Below are 22,217 nucleotides of genomic sequence, written 5' to 3' on the forward strand. Positions count from 1 at the left end.
ATAACGCTGCTCGGGTTCTCTTTGGAGTTTGCTATTTAAATGATGCATGGGTCCTAAGAGTCCAGAGGTCGTGCCAAAGCCACACTCCATCCTAAGCACTGGAGTGCAGCTTTGGTGCAGCTTCCGGATTCTTAGAATGCATGCATCATTTAAACAGCATACCTCCAAAGAGACCCGAAGCAGCTTTATTTGGCAGTCTGTAAGGCCTTACTGATGGTATTCCCTGTCGTGACAAGGCGTGCTGCAACATGCTTTTGAGGGCAAGTCAGCAATGAAATGGAGATGGGTTGTGTCATAAATATTGCCGAAGGCGCTATTTCCAACTGTAATAGTGGTTTAAAAGCCATGTGTGATAATGTCCTGAGTCAATGCAAAAATTTAGTTCACTGGTGGTATGCAGTAATTTGGAATAGAGAAAATGAGATGAACTGTGTTGTACACTAGCATTACAGGGTGCATTGAAACTCTGATTTCAATAATGTCTGAATTCACATTTACCTGGCATTTAAGAGTAAATTTGATCTCCAAATTCAGAAAAGTCACACAGTAGAAACATACTTTGACTGTTCCTTCAATATTTCAAATACAGAAACTTTGTGTCTGTTTCCTTCCTATCCCTGCAAGTGAAATCTGGCTAGGAAGCATATAGCCTAGTTCTCAATTCCCACAGATCAATTCAGCTACCGTTGGATAGTTGTGTTTTGTAGCAATGCTGTCAGAGCACAAGATCACACAGCAGATCTGGCATCTGGGTTCTGCTCTCGCATGCTCATACTTAGGATGCCTTTGAAATGCCTCATTAAAAAGTGATCAACTGTAGTTAAGTGTTGTGCCCTGTTGCTACTTTTCAATGTCATTTAACTTCAGCTCCTAAAGCAATTCAAGAAGACATGGTTGATAAATTAGTACATCATATCCTTCAATGGTAATATTCTAGCATTCTCAAAAGGAAATCTTACATAATCTACAATTTCCCCTGTACAGACCGGCCTGAAAGGCCAGCCTGGGGACAGAGTCAGGGCGTCACCTCCAGATGACACACTCTCTGACTCCATTCCAAGGGCACCATGATGCTGTGCACCACTCCACATGGCATCATGGCACTCCTCCGACACTGCGTCTGTACGATGCAACGCTGAAGGAGCTCTGCCGATGTATGCTGCTGTGGCTATGGCACCTTTGGAGGGTGCAAAAAGGAGCCTTTTTTTGCGGCTCCTTTTCTCAGCCTCGAAAGGCCAGATCAGGGCTGGGAAAAGGGAGGCATATCAATGCAACAAATAAATAAATGGGAAGAGGTGTATTTCAGAAGTGGCTCAAACAATATTACAGCTTATTCTAATGTTTGCACAATTGTGCACGACTGTGCACTCTTTAGAAGTCATTTAGAAGTCATAGAGCACTTACCCTTGCAAAGCTTTGTGCATTTGCTTACATTTTTGTTGTAAAACCTGAAAAATGCCTAGGGAGAAAAGAAAAAAAATACGTTTCAGTTTTAGTATCTAAGCTGAAAGTAATTTCAGGAGCTATTTAGGTCTAGTCCTGGAGTTTTCCCAGATTGTCACAGGTCATAAGGGAAACAGATAGGGGTGGGAGCCCTATTGGCTTTCATCTGAACAAACATGCAGGCTTCAGATTCAGCTACAGAGAACAAATGACAGATAGGTTTGAAAAGAAGGGGTGGTTACAGAAGCATGTCAGCAATGACATGATTTGCCATTACTACTACCCACACTGTCCTTTTAGAGTGTAGGAGCAGCCACAGAAAAAGCTCTGCCCTGCATTCCCACCAGATGTGCCTATGAGGGTGGTGGGATTGAGAAAACTGCCTTTTACATATGGGAAGATAGTCTTTCAGATAGCCTGGACATGAGCTGTATATAGCTTTATAAGTCATAATTAGGACCATGAATTGTGCCTGGAAACAGACTGGCAGCCAATGGAGTTATTGTAACAAAGAGTTACGTGTTCCCTGTACGCAGCTCCTGTTAACAATTTGGCTACAGCTCATTGGACCAGATGAAGCTTCTGAACACTCTTCAAAGGCAGTCACACAGAGCATGTGGCAGTAATACAAACGGGATGTATCTAAGATATGCGTCACCATGGCCAAATCAGACATCCAAAGGAAAAGAAACAATTGGCACGATAGTTTTAATTGTGAAAATGCACTCCTAGCAACTGTTGAATCCTTAGCATCTATATTCAACACTGAATCCAGGAATGCATCCAAACTGTGTTTTTCTGGAGAGTGTAACTCCATCCAGCACAGGCTTAATCCATATGGCAGCCAAACTGTAAAATATATTTCAGGTGCGGTCATCTCAGATTTCTATAATGCAATTCTATGTATCTGGTGAGAGCCACAGAATCCCTGCTTGGCAAGGAAACCCACTGGGTGGCCTTGGGAAAGTCACATTCTCTTAGCCTCAGAGGAAGACAAGAGCAAATCCATTCTGAATAAATCTGACCAAGAAACCCGTGATAGGGTCACCCTAAGTCAGAAAGGCACACAAGCCCCCAACACACACACATAGCCTACTGAATATGAGCAGCGAGGAAGTTGCTGCTCTCACATGCAATAGCTGTGGTATGCTTGTGCTTTTGCCGGTGGATGTGGGTGACTACACCTACAGGAAGTACAAGTTGGTTGCCCTGTTGGAAGAGAAGGTCCAGAAACTTGAAGCCTGAATATGTACTCTTCATCCCCATCAGCAAAATAGGGAGAATGAGGTTTTCTTGGACAGAGCAAAGCAGACTGTCCTGGATGAGGAACACACAAGGGATGTCTCTGTGGAGGTAATCAGTTCCCAAACACAGGAGTAGACATTTGGATGATTGTAACACATTAAAGAAGAAAGAGCAGGGATCATTCTGTAAGTCTGCAGCTACAGAATCAATTTCAGCTCTTCCCTTATCAGTGATGTCAAGCAACAGGAACAAGAATAGCAGTGTTGGTCCTCAAAGAACGTGCAGATGACCTCAGAAGATTCAGCACATGGAATGGCCTGACAATCTTAGAGCAGACATGTGGTAGTAGTGGGGGATTTTCTGCTGAGGGGAACAGAAGCATTGGTTTGCAGGCATGACGGGATGTCTTGATAGGCATACTGTCTCCAAAAATCCATGATGTAACAGAAAGGCTGACTAGATGCAACAAGCCCACTTGACAAGCCCCGTATTCCGTATGGGTACCAACAACACTGCAAGGCATAGCCTTCAGAGTATCACAAGGAATTATGAGGCTCTGGGTTGGAAGCTGAAAGATGCATAAGCTATCATTTCATCTTTCCTCCCAGTTAAAGAACATGATCCAAAAAAATAGTGGAGGTGAACATCTGGCTTGGCACATGGTGTCTCCAGGAACAATGTGGCATCTTGGACCATGGTCTGTGGTTTCACGAAGTTGAACTTGCTGAACCTCACAGCAGTTGGCAGAAAGGTTTTTTGCTAGGAGTCTTACAAACCTGAGCAGAAGGTCTTTAAATTGAGTTATGTAGGGGAGGACGATAGCATTCTTGAGGGCAGGAATTCATCAAGTGTGGGAAATAAGTATGCCTGAAAGCTATAGTGGGAAATGGGAAAACAATACAAGAACTCAACAGTGGGAGGAAAAAAGTCTTGAATAAGCAGCTAAGAACACTGACCTATTGTCTTGGATGTCTCTACACTAATACACAGAGCATGGGAAATAAACAAGATGAACATGGAACTCTTAACACAAGAAAGCAAATACAGTGTAACAGGCATCACTGAAACCTGGTGGGATAATTCGCATGATCAGAATATAGTAATAGAGGGGTATAACCTATTTCTGAAAAATAGGCTAAGTAGGAAAGGAGAAGTAGCAGAATTATGTCAAGGATGTTTACATCTTTGAAGAGATTCATGACGTTTATCCTGTAAACCAGGTTGAGAGAATCTGGGTAACATTAATGGGGAGAGAAACCAAGATGTCTTTGTGGGAGTCTACAGACCTCCAGGCCAGAACAAGGTCTTGGATTATGTCTTCCTGGAACAGATAACCAAGCAGTCACAAAGAAACACTGTAATAGTAATGGGAAATTTCAACTATCCTGATATTTGTTGGAAGTCAAACTCTGCCAAGCATATAAGATACAACAAATTCCTCATTTGTATTGCAGACAATTTCCTTATCCAGAAGTTGGAAGAGGCAACAATTTTAGATCTGATCCTAACCAACATTGACCTGGTTACTGGGGTGGAAATGGTGGGGGCCTTAGGCAGGAGTGATCATGTTCTCCTGGAGTTTGTTTTACTGTACAGTGGAAATGAGAAGCCAAACATAGCTAGATACACATTCTAGTCTTTAACAAAGCTGATTTTAGGGAAATAGTGTGATCCCAAATGAGAAGGAAGTTTGCGATGGATGCAAATTTCTTAAAAATGAGATAATGAAGACACAATTTCAAACAATTCCAGTGAGGAGGGAAAAAATGGGAGGTGCCTAAAGAAACCAGGATGGATGTCTAAAGAACTTTCAACTCAACATGAATTAATAGTGTGATGCAGCAGCTAAAAATGCCAATGCGATTCTAAGCTGCATCAATAGGAGTATACTGTACAGGGTGTTGGGAAGTAATAGCACCATTCTATTCTGCTTTGGTCAGACCTCACTTGGAATACTGTGTCTAGTTCTGGAAACCATATTGGCAAGCTGGAATATATCCAGAGGAGGGTGACTAAAATGGTAAAAGGTTTGATTGTGGTCATTATTTTTGCACACTGTGAAACACCTGCCACTTGCTGCCCAATTATCTAGTGTGGGGGAAGTATCTTAGATGTCTTTTTGGGATTTTGTCATGCTGAGCAATCTGGTACTGTCTGCAAGCGTCTTTCCACATAAATTCAGACAAAATTATTTTGAACAGTATCAAATGTGAATTGCCAGTCCAATCCTTTGCAGAATTTATGTAGTATGTCAATGACAAGATACGGATTTTTACTCATCTCAGTTACTTTTGTATTGCTTGAAATATATGTAAAGGAAATTCTGAAGAATGATACCTGAATTTTCTTCCATGATATTGAGGCCCTCTATGGCAGCAGCAGCTAATAGGGGAGGCAAGGAGGCTGAAAAGCAGTAACCCTGACCTGACAATCTCTGAAAGGAAATACAGTAAAACATGAGCAAACCTGCCAGAATCTCTTATACAGTGAACAAGGTGAATTTATATAAATGTTTAGTTCCCCTAGTCCCAAGATCTAATTACTTCAAAGCTGATTCTATGTCCACCTTGACAATGTCTGTGTATATATGCTATGGCTTGTTGGATCAGAAACTTACCCGCCAAGGAATACAATGGCCTGTTACAGACAGGCCAAAATAAAGCTGCTTCGAGTCACTTTGGAGGTATGGTATTTCAATGATACTTGCGTCCTAAGAGTCCAAAAGCCACACCAAAGCTGCACTCCAGCGCTTAGGACCGGAGCGTGGCTTTGGTGCGGCTTTTGGACTCGTAGGATGCATACATCATTGAAATACCATACCTCCAAAGTGACTCGAAGCAGCTTTATTTTGGCCTCTCTGTAACAGGCCAATATGATTCATTTTACAATTCATATTTCTTTGGATTTACAGTAGCACAATGAGCTTGAGTGCTGGCACTGCAACAGGAGAACATACTGCGAACCATCAAAGCTGTCTGTCTTACATGCTTTAAGACATCTTCAGTCTTAATAGCCCTATGCCTACAATAACTCTAGCTATGAAACCAAGAGAAAACAGTTTTGAAGTTTTTCCCCTATGCCAAAATCATTTCTTCTAGTTCTTCTAATACACTTCTTCTCATCACACCCTACTGGGCGAACTGCTTCCCATGTACAGACTCCAGGGAATTCAGGCATAATGGGGCAAAACATTAAAAGCCTCTGTATACCATGATAGCACCAACTCCCCAACCATCTCCCCGAGCAATAAATGTTGAGGCACTATCCTCCTGGGACTGTCTCCTGAGTGATGGAGATCTTACTTGATAAAATGAAGAGTATATTGCATTCAATTATCACCAGTGTTAGGAAGAGTGACAGGATATACTCCCTGACCCTTGTTGTTCTTTTGTTGTCTGTTTTATTGAATCATTTCCTGTATTGCTATGTATTTTATATGTATTATCCTACTAGAGAGGCCCCTTCCCCACCACCACTCCCTTTGTGTCATGTCTTTTTAGATTGTAAGCCTGAGGGCAGGGAACCGTCCAATTAAAAAGATTGTATGTACTGTGTAAATTTACAGCGCTTTATAAATAAAGGTTAATAATAATAATAATAATAATAATAATAATAATAATAATAATAATAATAATAATTGGTTACAGATTACTACTGTAATTTAACTCCATAGCAAGGTAAAGCTTTCATTTTAGGATTCTACACCCACCTGATGGTCAACAACAAAGGATCGCCCACAGCAAAATCCTCCAATAGATGCCAGAGCATTTTCCATATTTGCACTTATAAGATCAATATCATCAATCTATTGCACATAAAAAACAATGGCCGAGAGTTAGAAAAGATTTGGTAGCCAGCCATACAGATGTAAGAAAGGTAAAGCTGCCTCCCAAAGTATTTAGATGCATACAGTTTTTTTAAAAAAGTATATGAATCTTTACATTTATCTAGAGAATTACATATAAGAATAAGTCAAGAGAGAGAAGACATAAGTACACACTGTCATTAGCAATCACCACTTCATTTAAAGTACCTTCTTTCTAGCCATAAAGATCTGGAATGAAATGTATGTGAAGCTGTTCTCCATTCTACTCTGAAATGCATTTAGTTCATGCATTTCACCCAAGCGGTATTGTACTGTAGTGTACAAGATGAGCCTTTCAGAATAATTAGGAGGGAACAAATTACCCAAGATTCAAGAGAAGACGTAAAGCACTTTTCTTCCATGCAAAGCAGTGTGGCAACCAACAATATAGTACATGCAAATCACTCCTGCCTTTCCAGGTCACACAATATATATAGCCAAGTCCTTTCCAGGCAAACATTCTCTAAAGATGCCAGCCACAGATGCTGGCGAAACGTCAGGAAGAAACTCTGCTAGAACATGGCCACATAGCCCGAAAAACCCACAAAAAACTAAGGATGCCGGCCATGAAAGCCTTTGACATCACACAAACTGATGAATTTGAAGGCTGCCTATGCAATTAACAGAAAAGCAATATGGCACATGCAATAAGTCACTTAAGCAAATACTGAGTTCTGAAACATGGTTTACACAAAGGGTTGGGAAACTCAGCTCAAGAACCAAATTCAGGGACCACATTCTAGTGATGTGAGGGGCAAAGGGGAGAGGCCAAAAATCCAGCATATTCAGCATAAGGCTCCTTGTGTTAGTACAGGTGTTAAAACATTAGAACAGGTATTTCAACATTTCAGAATGGGAAAAGCCCAAAAGAAAGTAAGGAAACCACCAATTTGTGGCTACCTAAAAGGTCAAGATTAGAAACAGAGGGGACCAGATTCAGGGCCTGAGGTTTCCTATCCCTGCTTTAGTTTTGTAAACACCTATACATTGCTGTTTCTAAGAGAAGCTGATAATTATTATCTTTGATTTTATATGTGTATTTTATACACATTTTATATGTGCATTTCAGTGGCTGCCAAAGTCACTGCTATCGACAAAGACAGTGTATACAAGAATTTGCTTTTTGCTACCACATGCCTGGCACAATAATCTATTTTCGCTGAAAAATGTCACTCACATTTATTCCAAAATGTTCTGTAACTCCTCGCCCATGTTCTCCCAATACTCCAAAGGACAGACTTTCTTCCAAAAATAATCTCACTTTGTATTTGTATTTTAACTTCACCTGCAGATAATTTCAATTTGGAAAACACACAAGAAAATACAAGATTACTGAATGCTCTGGAAAAGGAACCTTGCACAGATTGCCAGATCACAGCAATTAGCCCCAAACAGTCATGTTATGTATTAAGTATCTGAATATATTTATACTGGATAGTCACTGGATATAACCTTCTGTCAGACTGGCTTGGTAAAACACTGATTATCTTCCAGAGCCATTTTATCACTCAAGCCAATTTTCCTGTGATCAGGTGTGCAGCAGTACTCAAGGTACCTGTGCATTTGCAGTTTAAAATAATGATGTGATATCGTATGAATATAAGAATATTTTTAATAGTCCTGATTTTACAGCATTGATGCTCTTCATAAAATTTGAGAAAAGGTAGGAAAAGATGCTTCTGAGCACTCTCATACAATATATTTTTGTACCTTCTCAGGAACAGAATTTTTGCCTAGTTTTAATACTATTAAAACCTCTTTTGAACAAAATTTTGCCAGAAAAACCCAGTAATATGGCCATCTTAGGGTAGTCATAAGTTGGAAACAACTTGAAGGCACACAACAAAACAACAAATTGTAGATATATAAAGTCAGAATTACCTACTTACCAGTTCTGGAAGAGGACAAATATCTCCAGTGTTAACAAACAAACCTTCTACCACAATAAATCTTCGTGTTACCCGAGCTTTTCGAGGATTCTGTAAAGAAACAGTTTGCAAAGGAAACATTTGGTCTTGTTATGTTATACCACCTTCATGCGTTCGACACAGATTCTGTCAATAGAGATGTTGTACAAAAGTAACTGTTACCACTTTTCAGTGAAAGAAAATGAAGAAATTTATTATTTTTACACTGTAACTGTATCAGTGATAACATGGTTTTCAATTTCACCTATTTTATTTTAAACTTTTTCAGCAGATGAAAGTTGGCAAACTACATCTAGTTTGTTAACTTATTTCACTACTGCTTCCCAAACATTACAATCACAGTAATGAAACACAGTAGCCAAATGTATTTCAACATTCAATTTTCAAAGTAGCTTAGAAGAAAATAATGAGCAATGAAGCCATTCAAATAATTTCCTTATTAAAAAAATACAATCTATTACACACTGGTTTCTTCAAAGAAACTGTACCTTTTGATCTTCAATCTCTTGTTCTTTTAGTAGATGTTCAAGGTCAGCCATATCATTATGTTTAAAAAACTTAATGTTACTTCTGGATGCCTGTAAGCCTTTCTGAATAGCAAAGCAGACTGATTCATCACTGTAAATAAACAAGAGTTCTGTCAGTTTGTTCTCAATTTGAGCTGCCTTTTTGAAGGTGATCTTTTCCCACAATGTACTTAATATGCAGCTGTTTTAAAAAGTTTCTTTGTCCATGCAAGCCATCTCACCCCAACCACAGACTTATGGACAATCAAAACTACATTTGAGTTCAACAATAAACTATAGTTTATCACCACATTAATGAGCTATAGCAATCATGATCCTGATACTGCCACAATGAGTAGTTCAGAAATATGTCCAAACCCTATGATTCAAGTTAACTATGATTTACTGAAACAAGCCAGTTTCAAAAGAATTGTTTCATTAAATAAACACTAACCATAGTTTGCCCAGCTCTTCATGTAACTTAACTGCAGGTGGTTAAAGAAAGCAAAAACTTCTAAAGTTATACTCATGGCTGCACAAGAGAAGAGGGGAAGTTGGAATGTATGAGCCAGAGTTTTAATCACATTATGAGAAAACATACCATATATACTCAACTATAAGTTGATCTCATGTATAAGTCGAGGGCAGGTTTGGGGGCCAAAATTATGGATTTTGATATGACCCGTGGATTAGTCAAGAGAATTAGGGTCATGTAACAAAGGATCTAAAGGATGAAGCAAAGAAAGACATTGCCAAAGAGTTTACAAAACTGCAGGAGGCATAACTGTTTGTGTTCACACTGAAGGATGGATGGATGAAAGAGCAGAGGGGGTTGGTGCTTCCAAGACAGATTACATCTTTGTGTTTCACCAGGAGATGGTTTCTATTTTTATGAGAGTGAAAGTACAGTACTTACATTGGTCCATGGACAGGTTGACTCAGATTGATGGAACCAAATTTTGACTAAAATTTCTAGACTTATTCATGAACATATACAGTAACTGACCAATATAATTGAATGTAGCCAGTATATATGGACTGAACAATTATGACACTAACTTCCCCTGCCCCTATGTTTACTGGAATTGCTATTAACTACATGGCTTCTGTATCACATTTCCCATTCAAATAAACACCAAAATGGTTTGAAAATTTAAAATTCACTTAAAACAGGCAATGCAAACATACCAAAAAGGAAACAGAACAATTAAAAATCAGGTGAGAGTAACTAGAAAATACCAATAGAAACAGAGCAGAATATATACAGTTGGCCCTCCATATCCATGGATGCTGCATCCACAGATTCAACCATTCACAGCTTGAATTTAAAAAAAAAATCCAAAAAGCAAACCTTGATTTTGTCAGGGGACACCACTTTACTATACCACTGTCTATAATGGTACGTGAGCACCCATGGATTTTGGTATCCACAAGGGTTCCTAGATCAAACCCCAGTGGATACCAAGGGCCTAATGTACAGTATATATGCCACTATAAAACGATGTAAATTGAGGGCAGATTTTGGGGCCAAAATTATGGATTTTGATATGACTTGTGGGTAAGTCAAGGGTAAAACTTAGGGGCATGTAACAAATGATGTAAATGATGAAATAAAGGACAACAATGTCAAGGAATTGACAAAATTTCAGCATTCATAATTGTTCATGCTCACACTAAAGGATGGATGAGAAAGCAAAGTGTGTGTGTGTGTGTGTGTCAGTTATTCCAGGGGAGATTACACTCTTGTTTTTCAGCAGGGCTCCTTTTATAATGAGAGTTAAAGTACAGTACTTACATTGACCCGTGGATAAGTCGACTCAGATTTTTGGGGTCAATTTTTTGACTAAAATTTCTAGACTTACACATGAGCATATAAAATACTAAAAATCAGAGAGCTCTAATAAAGGTCTTTTGAAATGTTCACTACATCTGGAGAATCTTAAAAAAGATAATGAATATTTTGGCCTGTTACAGACTGCCAAAATAAAGCTGCTTCGGGTCTCTTTGGAGGTATGCTGTTTAAATGATGCATGCATCCTAAGAATCCGGAAGCTGCACCAAAGCTGCAATCCAGTGCTTAGGAATGGAGTGTGGCTTTGGCACGACCTCCGGACTCTTAGGACCCATGCATCATTTAAATAGCATACCTCCAAAGAGACCCGAAGCAGCTTTATTTTGGCAGTCTGTAAAAGGCCATTGGCTCTCATAAAACAGTAAAATGAATGTCTCAGTACTAGATGGATTGATCTCATCTTCATATTATTACTCTCTCTCTCTCTCTTTCTACTGGTTTATTTCCTCAAACATCCTACTGTCTCTCCAATTCTCAATCCCTCTCACTCGATCCGTCTTCCCTAAGCTATCGTCCTGCCTCACTGTTGCCTTTTCTAAAATCTTGGAACGTGCTGTTTACGTACACTGTCAGGAGTTTCTCTCTAATAATCCCATCACAGATCCTTTTCAATCTGGATGTAGCGCTCTACACTCCACGGAGATGGCTGTCACAAAAATTACAGATGATCTGCTTCAGGCCTAGTTCTCATTCTCCTTGAGCTATCTGCAGCTTTCGGCAAAGTCGATCATGGTCTTTTGTCAGATTTGCTTCAGAACCTAGGATTTACTGATTTAGTCCATAGTTTGTTCAGATCATATCTTTCAAATCAGTCAATTGCTGTGGTAGCCGGATATCAAGTATCTTCTCCTTTTCCTCTGTTGGTTGGGGTTCCACAGGGCTCTGTTTTGAGCCCGTTGTTATTTTCTTTATACACCTTATCTCTTGATAATCTTATCAGTTCATATGGTTTTCAATATCATCTTTATATTGATACGTAGTTACAATTTTCTACTCCAGAATTTTCTTTGGATATTGAACATCATGTTTCCCAGCCATCTCATCATGGATGCTTCATTGGCATCTACAATTTAACATGGCTGAGACAGAACTATTCATTTTGCCTCCAAAACCTACTTTTCAATATACATTTTCTAACATGGTCAATAATGTTCTCAGTCATCCTGTGAAGGAAGCACGTAGCCTTGGCTTTATTTTTTATTCTTCTTTGTCATTCACTCCTCAGATTCAATCCGTAGCCAGGTCATGCTGATTTTTTTCTTTATAATATTGCTAAAATTAGACTTTTTCTACCAGCTTCTTCTGCTAAGACCTTAGTTCATGCCCTAGTTATCTCCCACCTTGACCACTGCAATCTTCTTTTGACGGGGCTCCCAATGTCCCACCTTAGTCCCTTGATTTTCAATCCACATTCTGCTGCTAGGATTATCTTTTTAGCCCGTCGCTTTGATCATGTCACTGCACTTCTGGCATCTCTTCACTGGCTACCCATTCCTTTTAGGGATTGGTACAAGCTTCTTCTCTTAATATTAAAAGCTTTACACAACCTAGCTTCCCCTTATCTGTCAGTCCTTATTTCATCTCACCATCCTGTTTGAGATTTGAGATCCAGGACCTCGGGGCTTCTTACCCAGCCAAGGGTGTCTTCTTCCTTGGCTCAGCTTTGACCTTTTTCACTTGCTGCACCATACTCCTGGAACTGTCTCCCTGAACATCTGCAGACTATTTCTTCTCTTGCTAGTTATAAATCTGAATTAAAGACTTTCTTGTTCTCTAAAGCATTTGGAACTATATTTTAATATTGTTTTATAATTTTATGTTTGACTATATGTATTAATTGTTTTTACAGTTTGTATTTTAACTTCATAACTTCCTTAAATTTGCATAGTTTATATTTTATGACTTCTAGATTATATGCCATTGGCAGGTTAGATGCTGTTTTGATGATGCCTGTAAAGTGCCATGCAAATTTATGGCACTATATAAACAAACAACAACAACAACGACGATAATAATCTCCCATGCTACATCTACACAGAACTGCTTGGTGAGTGCTTGGAGATCAAAAGATGGAAATGAGAGGGAGGTTTCTCCTGCATACTGGTGATTATATATCTCCCTCTCATTTCCTTCTTCTGATGTGAGGAAATAAAAACAGTATCTTAATCAATCAGTTTTGTAGGAGATGAAGGTTATTATAATACTAATAATAAGGACTATCTTTTACTGGTTTTACTCAATATTGCAGCTATTTTAGTTTGTTAGAAGCCAGACCTGCCTGTGGTCATTCATGCCCTTGAGGTCTCCTACACTGCACAATTATAGCGTTACGATTCCACTTGAACTGTCATGGCAACATCCTATTGAATTCAAGGATTTGCAGTTCAGCAAGGGGTATTTATAATTCACAGCCAGAAAGCTCTATTACCTCCTCGAACTGCAAACCCCAAGATTCTACAGGACGTTGCCATGGTAATTAAAGGAGAATCATAGTGCTACAACTGTGTAGTGACTTCACTGATTGACTTCAGGCTTTACTCCGTGTCCTATCCACTGTCTGAAATATCCTATGTGGACAGGAAGGAAAGAACATTTTCAGTAGCAGTGCTGAGACAGCACAATATTGTTCAGGAAAAAAAGTTATTTTGATTGAATTGCTGCTTGCCTTTTGAAGAATCGCCAAGACATTCCTTTTTTTAAGTGGATATTTTAATGTATCATTTCTTTAGCTAGATCTTTGATTGCTTCTGTTTTTGTACTGTTTTTGATCTTTTAACCGCAGGTATAAATCTGCTCTGCTGTTGTTTTATTGATTGTTTTAAAGTTATTTGTATTTTCAGTTTATCATCTTGAGGATTTTTTTAAAAAGTAATGGTAGGATTGAAATCCCGAGCATTGAGAAGGATAAATTACTCATGCCTAGTAATTCCTAGCCAATCACTTAGTAAATGCACAACAAGGGCCCCACCTCCTACTTAGCCTTCACTTCTATCCACATTTACTTAGTAGTACATCTTATTAACCTCATTAGGACTTATTACTAACAGACATGCATAGGTCTGAGGTTGTATCAATTAGTTCAGGCATAAGCAGCTGAGCCAGACTGCTCTAGATGAGATTTTTGTTTAACATTAAGTGAATTCGTTCTAACTGCTTTTGTCAATTGCATCTCTTTGCTTCGCTATAATTTATGGATACTGACAAAGCATTTGAACAGCTGTTAGTAATTTTAAAAAGTTTATTTTGAAGCAGCAATTGATTGTTAAAAGCAAGCAGTCACGTTAAAAGCATTCCGTAAGTGTGTAAAACAGTACTTGAACATGCACTTAAAATGTTATCAGGATACAATGTTGAAACTAACAAGATCAAAAACGCAATGTTAAGTCATGTATAACTGAAATTCCTCCTGAAAATTGTGCATTATGATTTTCTAAAAGAGAGAATCACCATTCCTACCTTTCCTCAAGATAAACTGAGGCACTACTACAGTAGTTAACATATCAAACTGCCTCACTTAACCATTAAAAATTGGCTTTTAAATCAAGATAAAGATCTGATAATATATATATTCACTAAAATGGTTAACAGAATCCTTTCAATGCTAGTTAACACATACTGTACATATAAGAAACATTTCCCTCAAAGGTTCTTTCCAAGGTACAAAATCATATATAGAAATACCATTGACAACTGGGCTGGACATAGGTGTTGCCCAGTAGCTGGCAACAATTTACAGGACTTTTCTAATAACTAGAAAAAGCACTACTATAACTGAGGCAATGGTTCCTATTGATTTTATTGTACAACTCAGATCATATGCCCATTTCTGCATGCACCTTTGGATTCAGAGGCACCCGGTGCCTGTTTGAATGAACATATGGTCATAACTGCCCTTGAGAGCAATTTTAAAATCACTTCCCTAAAGATTGAAACCATACACCTGTATGTCTTTTGTTTGTGCTCAAAGACCATTTTCTCTGAATTGACTATGAGCATAAATAGTCAAAACAAGATGTTGCAGAAAGCTTTTTGCTTGATGAATGGTGAATATGCTGTTCATACTAAGCACACAACTCACACAAGAATTTACGATTAATAGATACACATATGGAATATGGGAGCCAGAGAAATCATCATAAGAGCAGGAAAGTAAAACTACAGCAGCATCTTCAACTACTGCAGTCACAGGAACTACTAGTAAATACTTCCTGGTTCACATGAATGTAAGAGCTCAATACATACAGTAGTGTGTTAGCTGGTCCTTAGATTATTACTGTTTGAGAGACAGAACTCCTAGGAATAAGTAAATGTTGAAATGAAGAAACTTGCTCTTGGGGAGAAAAAATGCAGCAGAATATAACTGAATTTCTGCAGAAGCTGTTCCAGAGGTTCACTCTGTAGTATCAAGAATACAAAGAATACATACACAAACACAATGTCTCCTCGTTTTGAATAAGCAGGAATAGCACTGGCAATTGTAGCAAACCCATAGGAATATATGATAGCTTCCTCAGTTTTCATAAATCTAGCAAGCCGATCCTCCAATTCTAAATGCACATCTGTTTGAGAGATATAATTCATGCAACTATTAACAGAATCACAACTACATTATTTACACTATGAATTATTCATTCTTGCCCACCCCGCTTAATAATGGTTCAGCTATACTGATACATTTGCCAGAAATATTCAAGAAAAAGCTTACTAAAAATCTATAACAAGTAACTTCCTTGGCTCTAGTAAGGTTGTAACACAGTGAGTAAAAAAAACAAACCCAGACATAACAACATTAATGCATCATAATCCAAAGCAGGGGGTAGGGGTAACCAAGATTAAATTATCCAGTGAATGTTCAAAATAAAGTCACAGTCTTTGATCAGGATCAATGCCTTCTGTCACTGGGACTGTGAGGAAGGCAATCTCCCCCTTCAGTTCATGTGCCTTCAAAATGTGCTCCAGCAGGATTTTGGGAGTAAGGAGATTGCATGGGAGAAGTGGAAGAAAGTCTCATAATATCATCAACTGGGTGTTAATGGGACATCAGATTCAGGTCTCTGTCTTCAGTCCAAACATGGGCTACCAAATTCTAAAGTACAGTACACTGCCCAAAGGATAATGGTGGGAAAAGAAGATTTTACACTCTTCTGTTACTTCTGTCCACTTTAGATGATAACCTATAAAGTAGGGGCATATCAGAAGCTGAGAAGATGACTCATAATATTCTTAATAGCAGTCAATCCTTCACTATAATAGGAAATCATTCACTCATACCACAAACCATATGGTTTTCGAATTCAAGTTCAATATCTAGACAGAGATCTAGACATAACAGTGTTGACTATGGAGACAGATACAGTTTCACCACTACTATATCTCCCAGTATTAAAGAAGGTAGAGAGTTTTACTTCCACCCAACGGCTAAGGGGGGAAAAAATAAGAGGGAGGCACAGACAAAATGGTTCTTATATAGTCAGCTATATAATCACAGTGCCAAAAATACCAGTGATAAGATGAGTGGCTTGCCTTATAAAACCCAGACATTTTCAAATGGTTCTAAGGAAGCCATTTTTAATCCTCTGAGTAAAAAAAAAAAAACATTAAGTGTAGCACTTCCAGAAAGTAAGACCACAGGGAAGATAAGGCAAATGTTTAGGTTGGCTGTATTGCTGTACATCCAGTATTTTAGAGCCAGCAGACCAATATGAAACACTATCATAGCCTGTGATTAATCACAGACTGCTGGTTTCATAGCAGGATTTGTACAACAAAACCCTTTTGCTTTAAAGCTTGGATTCAAACCTTCTGATTACTACACTGATATAGTATTTTAGTAATATTTGCATTACTGTCTGCAATATAAGTAGCTTCAAGCATTTCACCCAGAAATCAGACTGCCCTCTTGTGGTCTATTTGAAAAAGCTCAGCTTATTATTTAATGGATTTCAATCTTTCCTTTGCTTCAGCCCAGTTTTCCTCCTATATGATATTTTTAGAACTATTTTAACAAGCTGGGGAAGATTTCAGAGAGGTGAGAGGAGGCTTGAATCCTGTTATGTTCTTGGAAGAAGTAGCATGGTGTGGACAGCAATCTTCATCAGGATCACTGTAAAGATCATTGTAAAGGTTCCCCTCTCCCCCAGTCTGCCAAAGTGAATGTTGGAAATACAATTGCTAGAACCTCCCTGACAGCAGTGGCTATGCTGGCTGAGGGATTCTGGAAGTGGTAGAGCCTAAAATAACTTTTTCATGCTTGCCCATGATTGCTTATTTAATCAAGCAGGAACCAATGAATCCCTACATACATTTGGTATATAACAGCAAGGATGCCAAGAGGACACAGGTGAAGAGGAGGAGAGTGCAAGAGTGTATGTGTGTGGAAATGATCTCATTTATTATTTATTTATTTACAGTATTTATACTCTGACCTTCAGTCCTAGAGGCTCTCAGAGCGGCTTAAATTGATTTTACTTATTTAGTTTGAATGTATAATTGGTGATTTTTAAAAGCTTTAATGTTTTAAATTTGTATTGAAATGGTCTTAACTACAGTATATACCCAACTATAAGTCGACCTAATATGTAAGTCGAGGGCAGGTTTTGAGGCCAAAATTATGGAATTTGAAATGACCTGTGTTCTACTGAATGGGGCTCGCGTTTATGCGGGATTTGCCTTATGTGTGTGTGTGGGGGGGGGGTCCGGAATAGATCCCCCGTGTAAGGCAGTATGTTTTGTTTTTAACTGTTGTTTTAATACTAGTATTATTTAATGTTTTAAACTTTTGAAATTAATGTTATAATTGTACCCTTTTAAAATGATTGTAAACTGCCTTGAATCCAATTTTGGGAGAAAGGTAGGATATAAATCCAATAAATAACAGCAACAATGCCCTGATGACACAGAGGTTAAATGCCTGTAACTGCAGACACTCACTCACAAACCACAAGGTTGTGAGTTCAGTACCAGCCAGGGGCTCAGGGTCGACTCAGCCTAGCATTCTTCCAAGGGCACTAAAATGAGTACCCAGCTTGTTGGGGGCAATTAGCTTACACATTGTAAAATTGGTTAGAGAGTGCTTAAGTGCACTGATAAGTGGTATAGAAATGTACTTGCTATTGCTGTACCGCACATTTCATGCACATACATTCTGTTAAGATCAACACTCCAAACTGGGGTAGGGTGACAACAATTTAGTGTGGTTTTAGATTGGCCCACTTTTGATACATGACAAATGATCAAGCGGGGGAGGGGGATCTCCTCACTCCCACTCTAGTGTGGAAAGTAATCCTGTTCCTCATCTCTTTTTAGCACCCTCTATGCCCCACAAGAGTCAGCATGGTATAGTGGTTTGAGTGCTGGAATAGGGCACTGGGAGACCAGGTTTGAATCCTCACTCAGCCATGGAAACCTACTGGGTGACCTTGGGCAACTCACACTCTCTCAGCCTCAGTGGACTGTAAGGGCAAATCCCCTCTGAACATATTTTGCCAATAAAACCCTGTGACATGTTAACCTTGGGGTCACCATAAGTCAGAAATGACTTGAAGGCATGCAACAACAAAGCCTCACAATTTTATTTTTCTCTAGATTAAAAAAAAACAACACCAAAACATATCCTAGGCTCAAAAAGACTGTCTATATTGCCAGCAACATTTGATCCTCAGCTTTTCAGCCAAAATCCCCAGACAAAGGGGAAAAACAGTTTCAGTTGTAGGATTTTCTGTTATAGGCCTGAATTTCAGTTGATTAACTGGAATAACACATGTTGATGAAAAAACAAAGCAAACGGCTGTCATAGAAAGCTTACTTTTATTAACAGCTGGCCTGAAAAACATGGCATACTTACCAAAAGTTCCATAAAATCCTCTAGGACCACAAGAACCAACCCCATATTTTGCCAAAGATGCCTGGGCTACATTCTTTAAAAAAGTATAAAAGGAAAACTATGTTAAGTGCAAATATTCAGTAGAAATGAAGTAATTCCTAGACTTTCCACAATGGTAGTACTGACATGTTCATATAATAGAAATTTATTCATATATAGATTTAAAGGCACAGTGGCTATACAAAAATAAGAGCCCCAGAGAATGGCCTGAAGACATGGTTTAATTCTTTGAATTAAGCCTTTCAATCATAGAGTTAAAAGAGAATTCAGGGGCCATCCAGTCCAATAGTCTGTCATGCAGGAATACACAATCAAAGCAACCTCAATAGATGACAATTCAGCCTCTGTTTAAAAGACTTCAAATAATGAAAGATAAAGAAATGTTTAGGTGGAATCTCTTATCTTATAGCTTTCCTCCATTGTTCCGTGTCCTAGTTTCTGGCGCAACAGAAAACAAGCTTGTTCCATCCTCAATGTGATATCCCTCCAAATATTTAAACAGGGCTATCATATCACCTCTTAATCTTCTCTTCTCCAGGCTAAACATTCCCAGCTCCCTAAGGCACTTCTCATAGGGCACCATTTTGGTCACCCTCTTCTGGACATGCTTAGGATGATTGCCTAATGTCTTCATCATGAACAATGAGGACATAAATATTTACCAGGACATAAAACATAGTAGTACAAAGTGAATGATATTATGGTTGGGAGTCCAAGATTCAAAGATCAAATATTCCTGTTTTAGATGCAACAGAAAACTATGGTTGGAAGCAGAGATGGATAGTCCATAGCCCTTGGCCCAATTTCAAAAGCTCATTGCAAGCAATTCATTCAGATTTCTGACAAGAGTGACATGCCTCCCTGTCTGTCCATTTGCTTACGATAAAGTAGGACAATAGAAAAAGAGGTCAGAAGAAAAAATTAGAGGGAAGGAGGATATTGACACAGCCAACAATCATTCCTGACAGAATGAAACCTTTACTATGAAAGAGTGCCTAGACATTGGTTTATGCAACCACAACAAACACACCAAAAGTAGTACATAAGGGAGGGAGGAGTATTACATGGGGGTAAAGTTCATTTCTGGCTTAATAAACTAAGATTACATCAAAACACATCATTTGATTTAATGCCTCACATTTCAACAACCACTATGATGCCACTTACCTTCACTCTTTCATTATCCAAAAGCCCAAGAAAATTAAATGATGCAAAGTTTATGCACTGTTTGCCATTCACAATAATTTTATGGGTTGGAGGCCTTGAAAAGATGAAAATTAAATATTGTTTTACTTAATAAATGAACACACTTCAGTAAAATTTAATATAGCTTTGCTTGGTTTTATACATAACATTTGATTTTGAGACCTGTACTCTGCTCAATTCTACACAGCATTGGAGTTGCACGATATAGCTAAATAGATGCAGCAATTGCAAAAATTGTCCAAATTGGCAGATAACAATGGAAATATTTCTGGTCTACAGGAGAGGTGAGCAATTCATGGCTCTTTTGATGTTACTGGACTGCAACTCCCATAATTCCTAACAGACAAGGGATGAGAGTGCAGCAAAATTTAGAGGGCCACAAACTGCTCACCCTGATGTAAAAGCTCACCTCCTCTCAGTTTAGGTTATTTGCCTCCTTTTGCTGTTAACAGAAGTCACTAAGCAGTCTTTAGAAAAACAACCTTAGTATTATTAGCAGATGTTGCACTTTAAAGACAACTAAAGTACAGCTGAAGTCTTTCTACTTCCCAAGATTTTAAAAGTATTTAAGAAGTCTCTAACTTAAAACTATATACATAGATAGATAATGTATTTTTAATATTTCCTAATGGATGGCTAATAAAAAAAATATTGAGCATACACATTATGTATATAACAAAGACAAAAGTAAGTGGTAAATAAAAGTTTTAATGCACTGCTCAGGAAATTCTAGCATGCTTAAAAAGTAATTAAGCTTCACTGCATGTTTCATAGAAAATACAGAACCAATTTTACTTCTAGGGAAGGAGAGCTGGATCAACTTCAAAACTAAGCCTTCAAGATGTGTAAGAAAAAACAATGAAGTAAAATTAAATATGCAGCACAGAGAAAGGTACTATGGTGTCCTCCAGATAATTTAGCATTAGCAAGGAACAGGTGGAATGGTCTTTGTAGTCCATAACATGTGGAGGACATCAGGTTGCCTAACTGTGAGGTAGAGAAAAATCACATGACAATACAACCCTCCAGATGTTCTGCAGACGTTTACTAAAGTGAAGTACAATTAGTAATGCAAATTGTGTCATGGTTTGAATCTAAAGATATACTAGCACAGGAGTGACAGCAACCTGAAGCCCTCTAGAAGCTGCTGGATGTAAACTCCTACGATCCTTCACAAAACTAGCTAGGGCTTATGGGTGTACTAGCAATCACTGCTTATGCGTGTACAAACAATCACTCTGATGTGCATTCTTTTGTGCATTTTTTCAGTGGTGGTAAGTGTCTGAGTGATACATCCCCCAATGTCTGCTGAGGAAGAGTCAGTGCAGCCCCGCAACCTTGACAGTTGCCCATCCCTGCACTAAGGAGTAACATGCTCCCTCAATTCATCTCAATTAACATTTATATCCTGCTTCCAAAGATGCAACATTTCAGTGCTGAGAAACCATGCATAGCATTTTAAAATATTAATATATGCTTACTTGTCTGCTACAGCAAAGTTTAATCATTTTTATATAACTTGTAAAGAAAAAATGGCATGATCTTGATTACGCACACTGATTTTTGATTATGCACATAATAGGGCAGGATATAAATACCTAAATAAATAAATAAAATATTGCATGGATAAAAACCTATCATATATCACAGAAATTGCAATTAGCATTAGTCAAGTGTCTTTATAGACCGATTAATCCAAGCATTCATTAATATATGTTAATTGCTTAGAAACTCCTTTGTTAACAATTAATAGCTTGGAAGGCCAAACCCAAGTAAAAGATTTCAGAAGTCCACACATTCATAGTTTTGGATATTATAAAAATTTAATGTGGGATAAAAACTACTCATGGAGCAGGGTATTGTGAAGAACTTGGAAATATTATTTCTTTGATAATGACTTCCAGTGTTGTTCCAGAGCTTATTATCCAACAAAACGTTTTTAAACTGTTGTAGTGCCTCACACTGTTAAAGGTAAGAAAGCAACCTCAAAACTCCATATGTTCAAGGCTACATGCTTACATGAACCAGGGAACAAATTCCACTGACCTCATTGGAATTTAATTCCAGAGTGACACACACAGTATCTGAAATTTTTAACCTCTACTTCAGATTCAATAGCGTACATCTTCATGAGACATGATGAGGAAGAGGATAAAATTTTTAAAAAGCATATTGGGAAGCACAGAATTATCTTGTGACAAGAGCCACAACTGAAGCATAATACAAAGCTTGCCTTTTAAAAGATTTTAAAAAGGTTTTCCATAAGGCCTTACTGATTGAATGGAATTTT

General features: G+C 38.3%; 1 protein-coding gene and 1 long non-coding RNA gene across 3 annotated transcripts in view; both read right to left on the minus strand.

Annotated features, from left to right (window-relative positions):
* The window catches only part of LOC121922241, a 13,757-nt gene extending 12,782 nt beyond the window's left edge, over positions 1–975 (minus strand). The window contains exon 1 of the long non-coding RNA XR_006102124.1: positions 960–975. This is a non-coding gene — a long non-coding RNA (uncharacterized LOC121922241). The remainder of the gene's footprint in view (positions 1–959) is intronic.
* A 275-nt stretch (positions 976–1,250) lies between these two features.
* The window catches only part of SPTLC1 (serine palmitoyltransferase long chain base subunit 1), a 29,717-nt gene continuing 8,750 nt past the window's right edge, over positions 1,251–22,217 (minus strand). The window contains exons 4-12 of one of the 2 annotated variants that reach the window (XM_042451392.1): positions 19,889–19,982; positions 18,683–18,755; positions 15,266–15,398; positions 8,970–9,099; positions 8,443–8,532; positions 7,731–7,838; positions 6,398–6,493; positions 5,026–5,122; positions 1,251–1,459 (exon numbers count right to left, since the gene is read on the minus strand). In XM_042451392.1, coding sequence (XP_042307326.1) covers positions 1,401–1,459; positions 5,026–5,122; positions 6,398–6,493; positions 7,731–7,838; positions 8,443–8,532; positions 8,970–9,099; positions 15,266–15,398; positions 18,683–18,755; positions 19,889–19,982 — 880 coding nt within the window. In that variant the 3' untranslated portion in view covers positions 1,251–1,400. Of the gene's footprint in view, positions 1,460–5,025; positions 5,123–6,397; positions 6,494–7,730; positions 7,839–8,442; positions 8,533–8,969; positions 9,100–15,265; positions 15,399–15,423; positions 16,014–18,682; positions 18,756–19,888; positions 19,983–22,217 lie in introns of those variants that run through there. The other variant, XM_042451393.1, reaches the window with a different exon arrangement.

This window comes from Sceloporus undulatus, chromosome 2 (assembly GCF_019175285.1).
Source record: "Sceloporus undulatus isolate JIND9_A2432 ecotype Alabama chromosome 2, SceUnd_v1.1, whole genome shotgun sequence".
NCBI lineage: Eukaryota > Metazoa > Chordata > Lepidosauria > Squamata > Phrynosomatidae > Sceloporus > Sceloporus undulatus.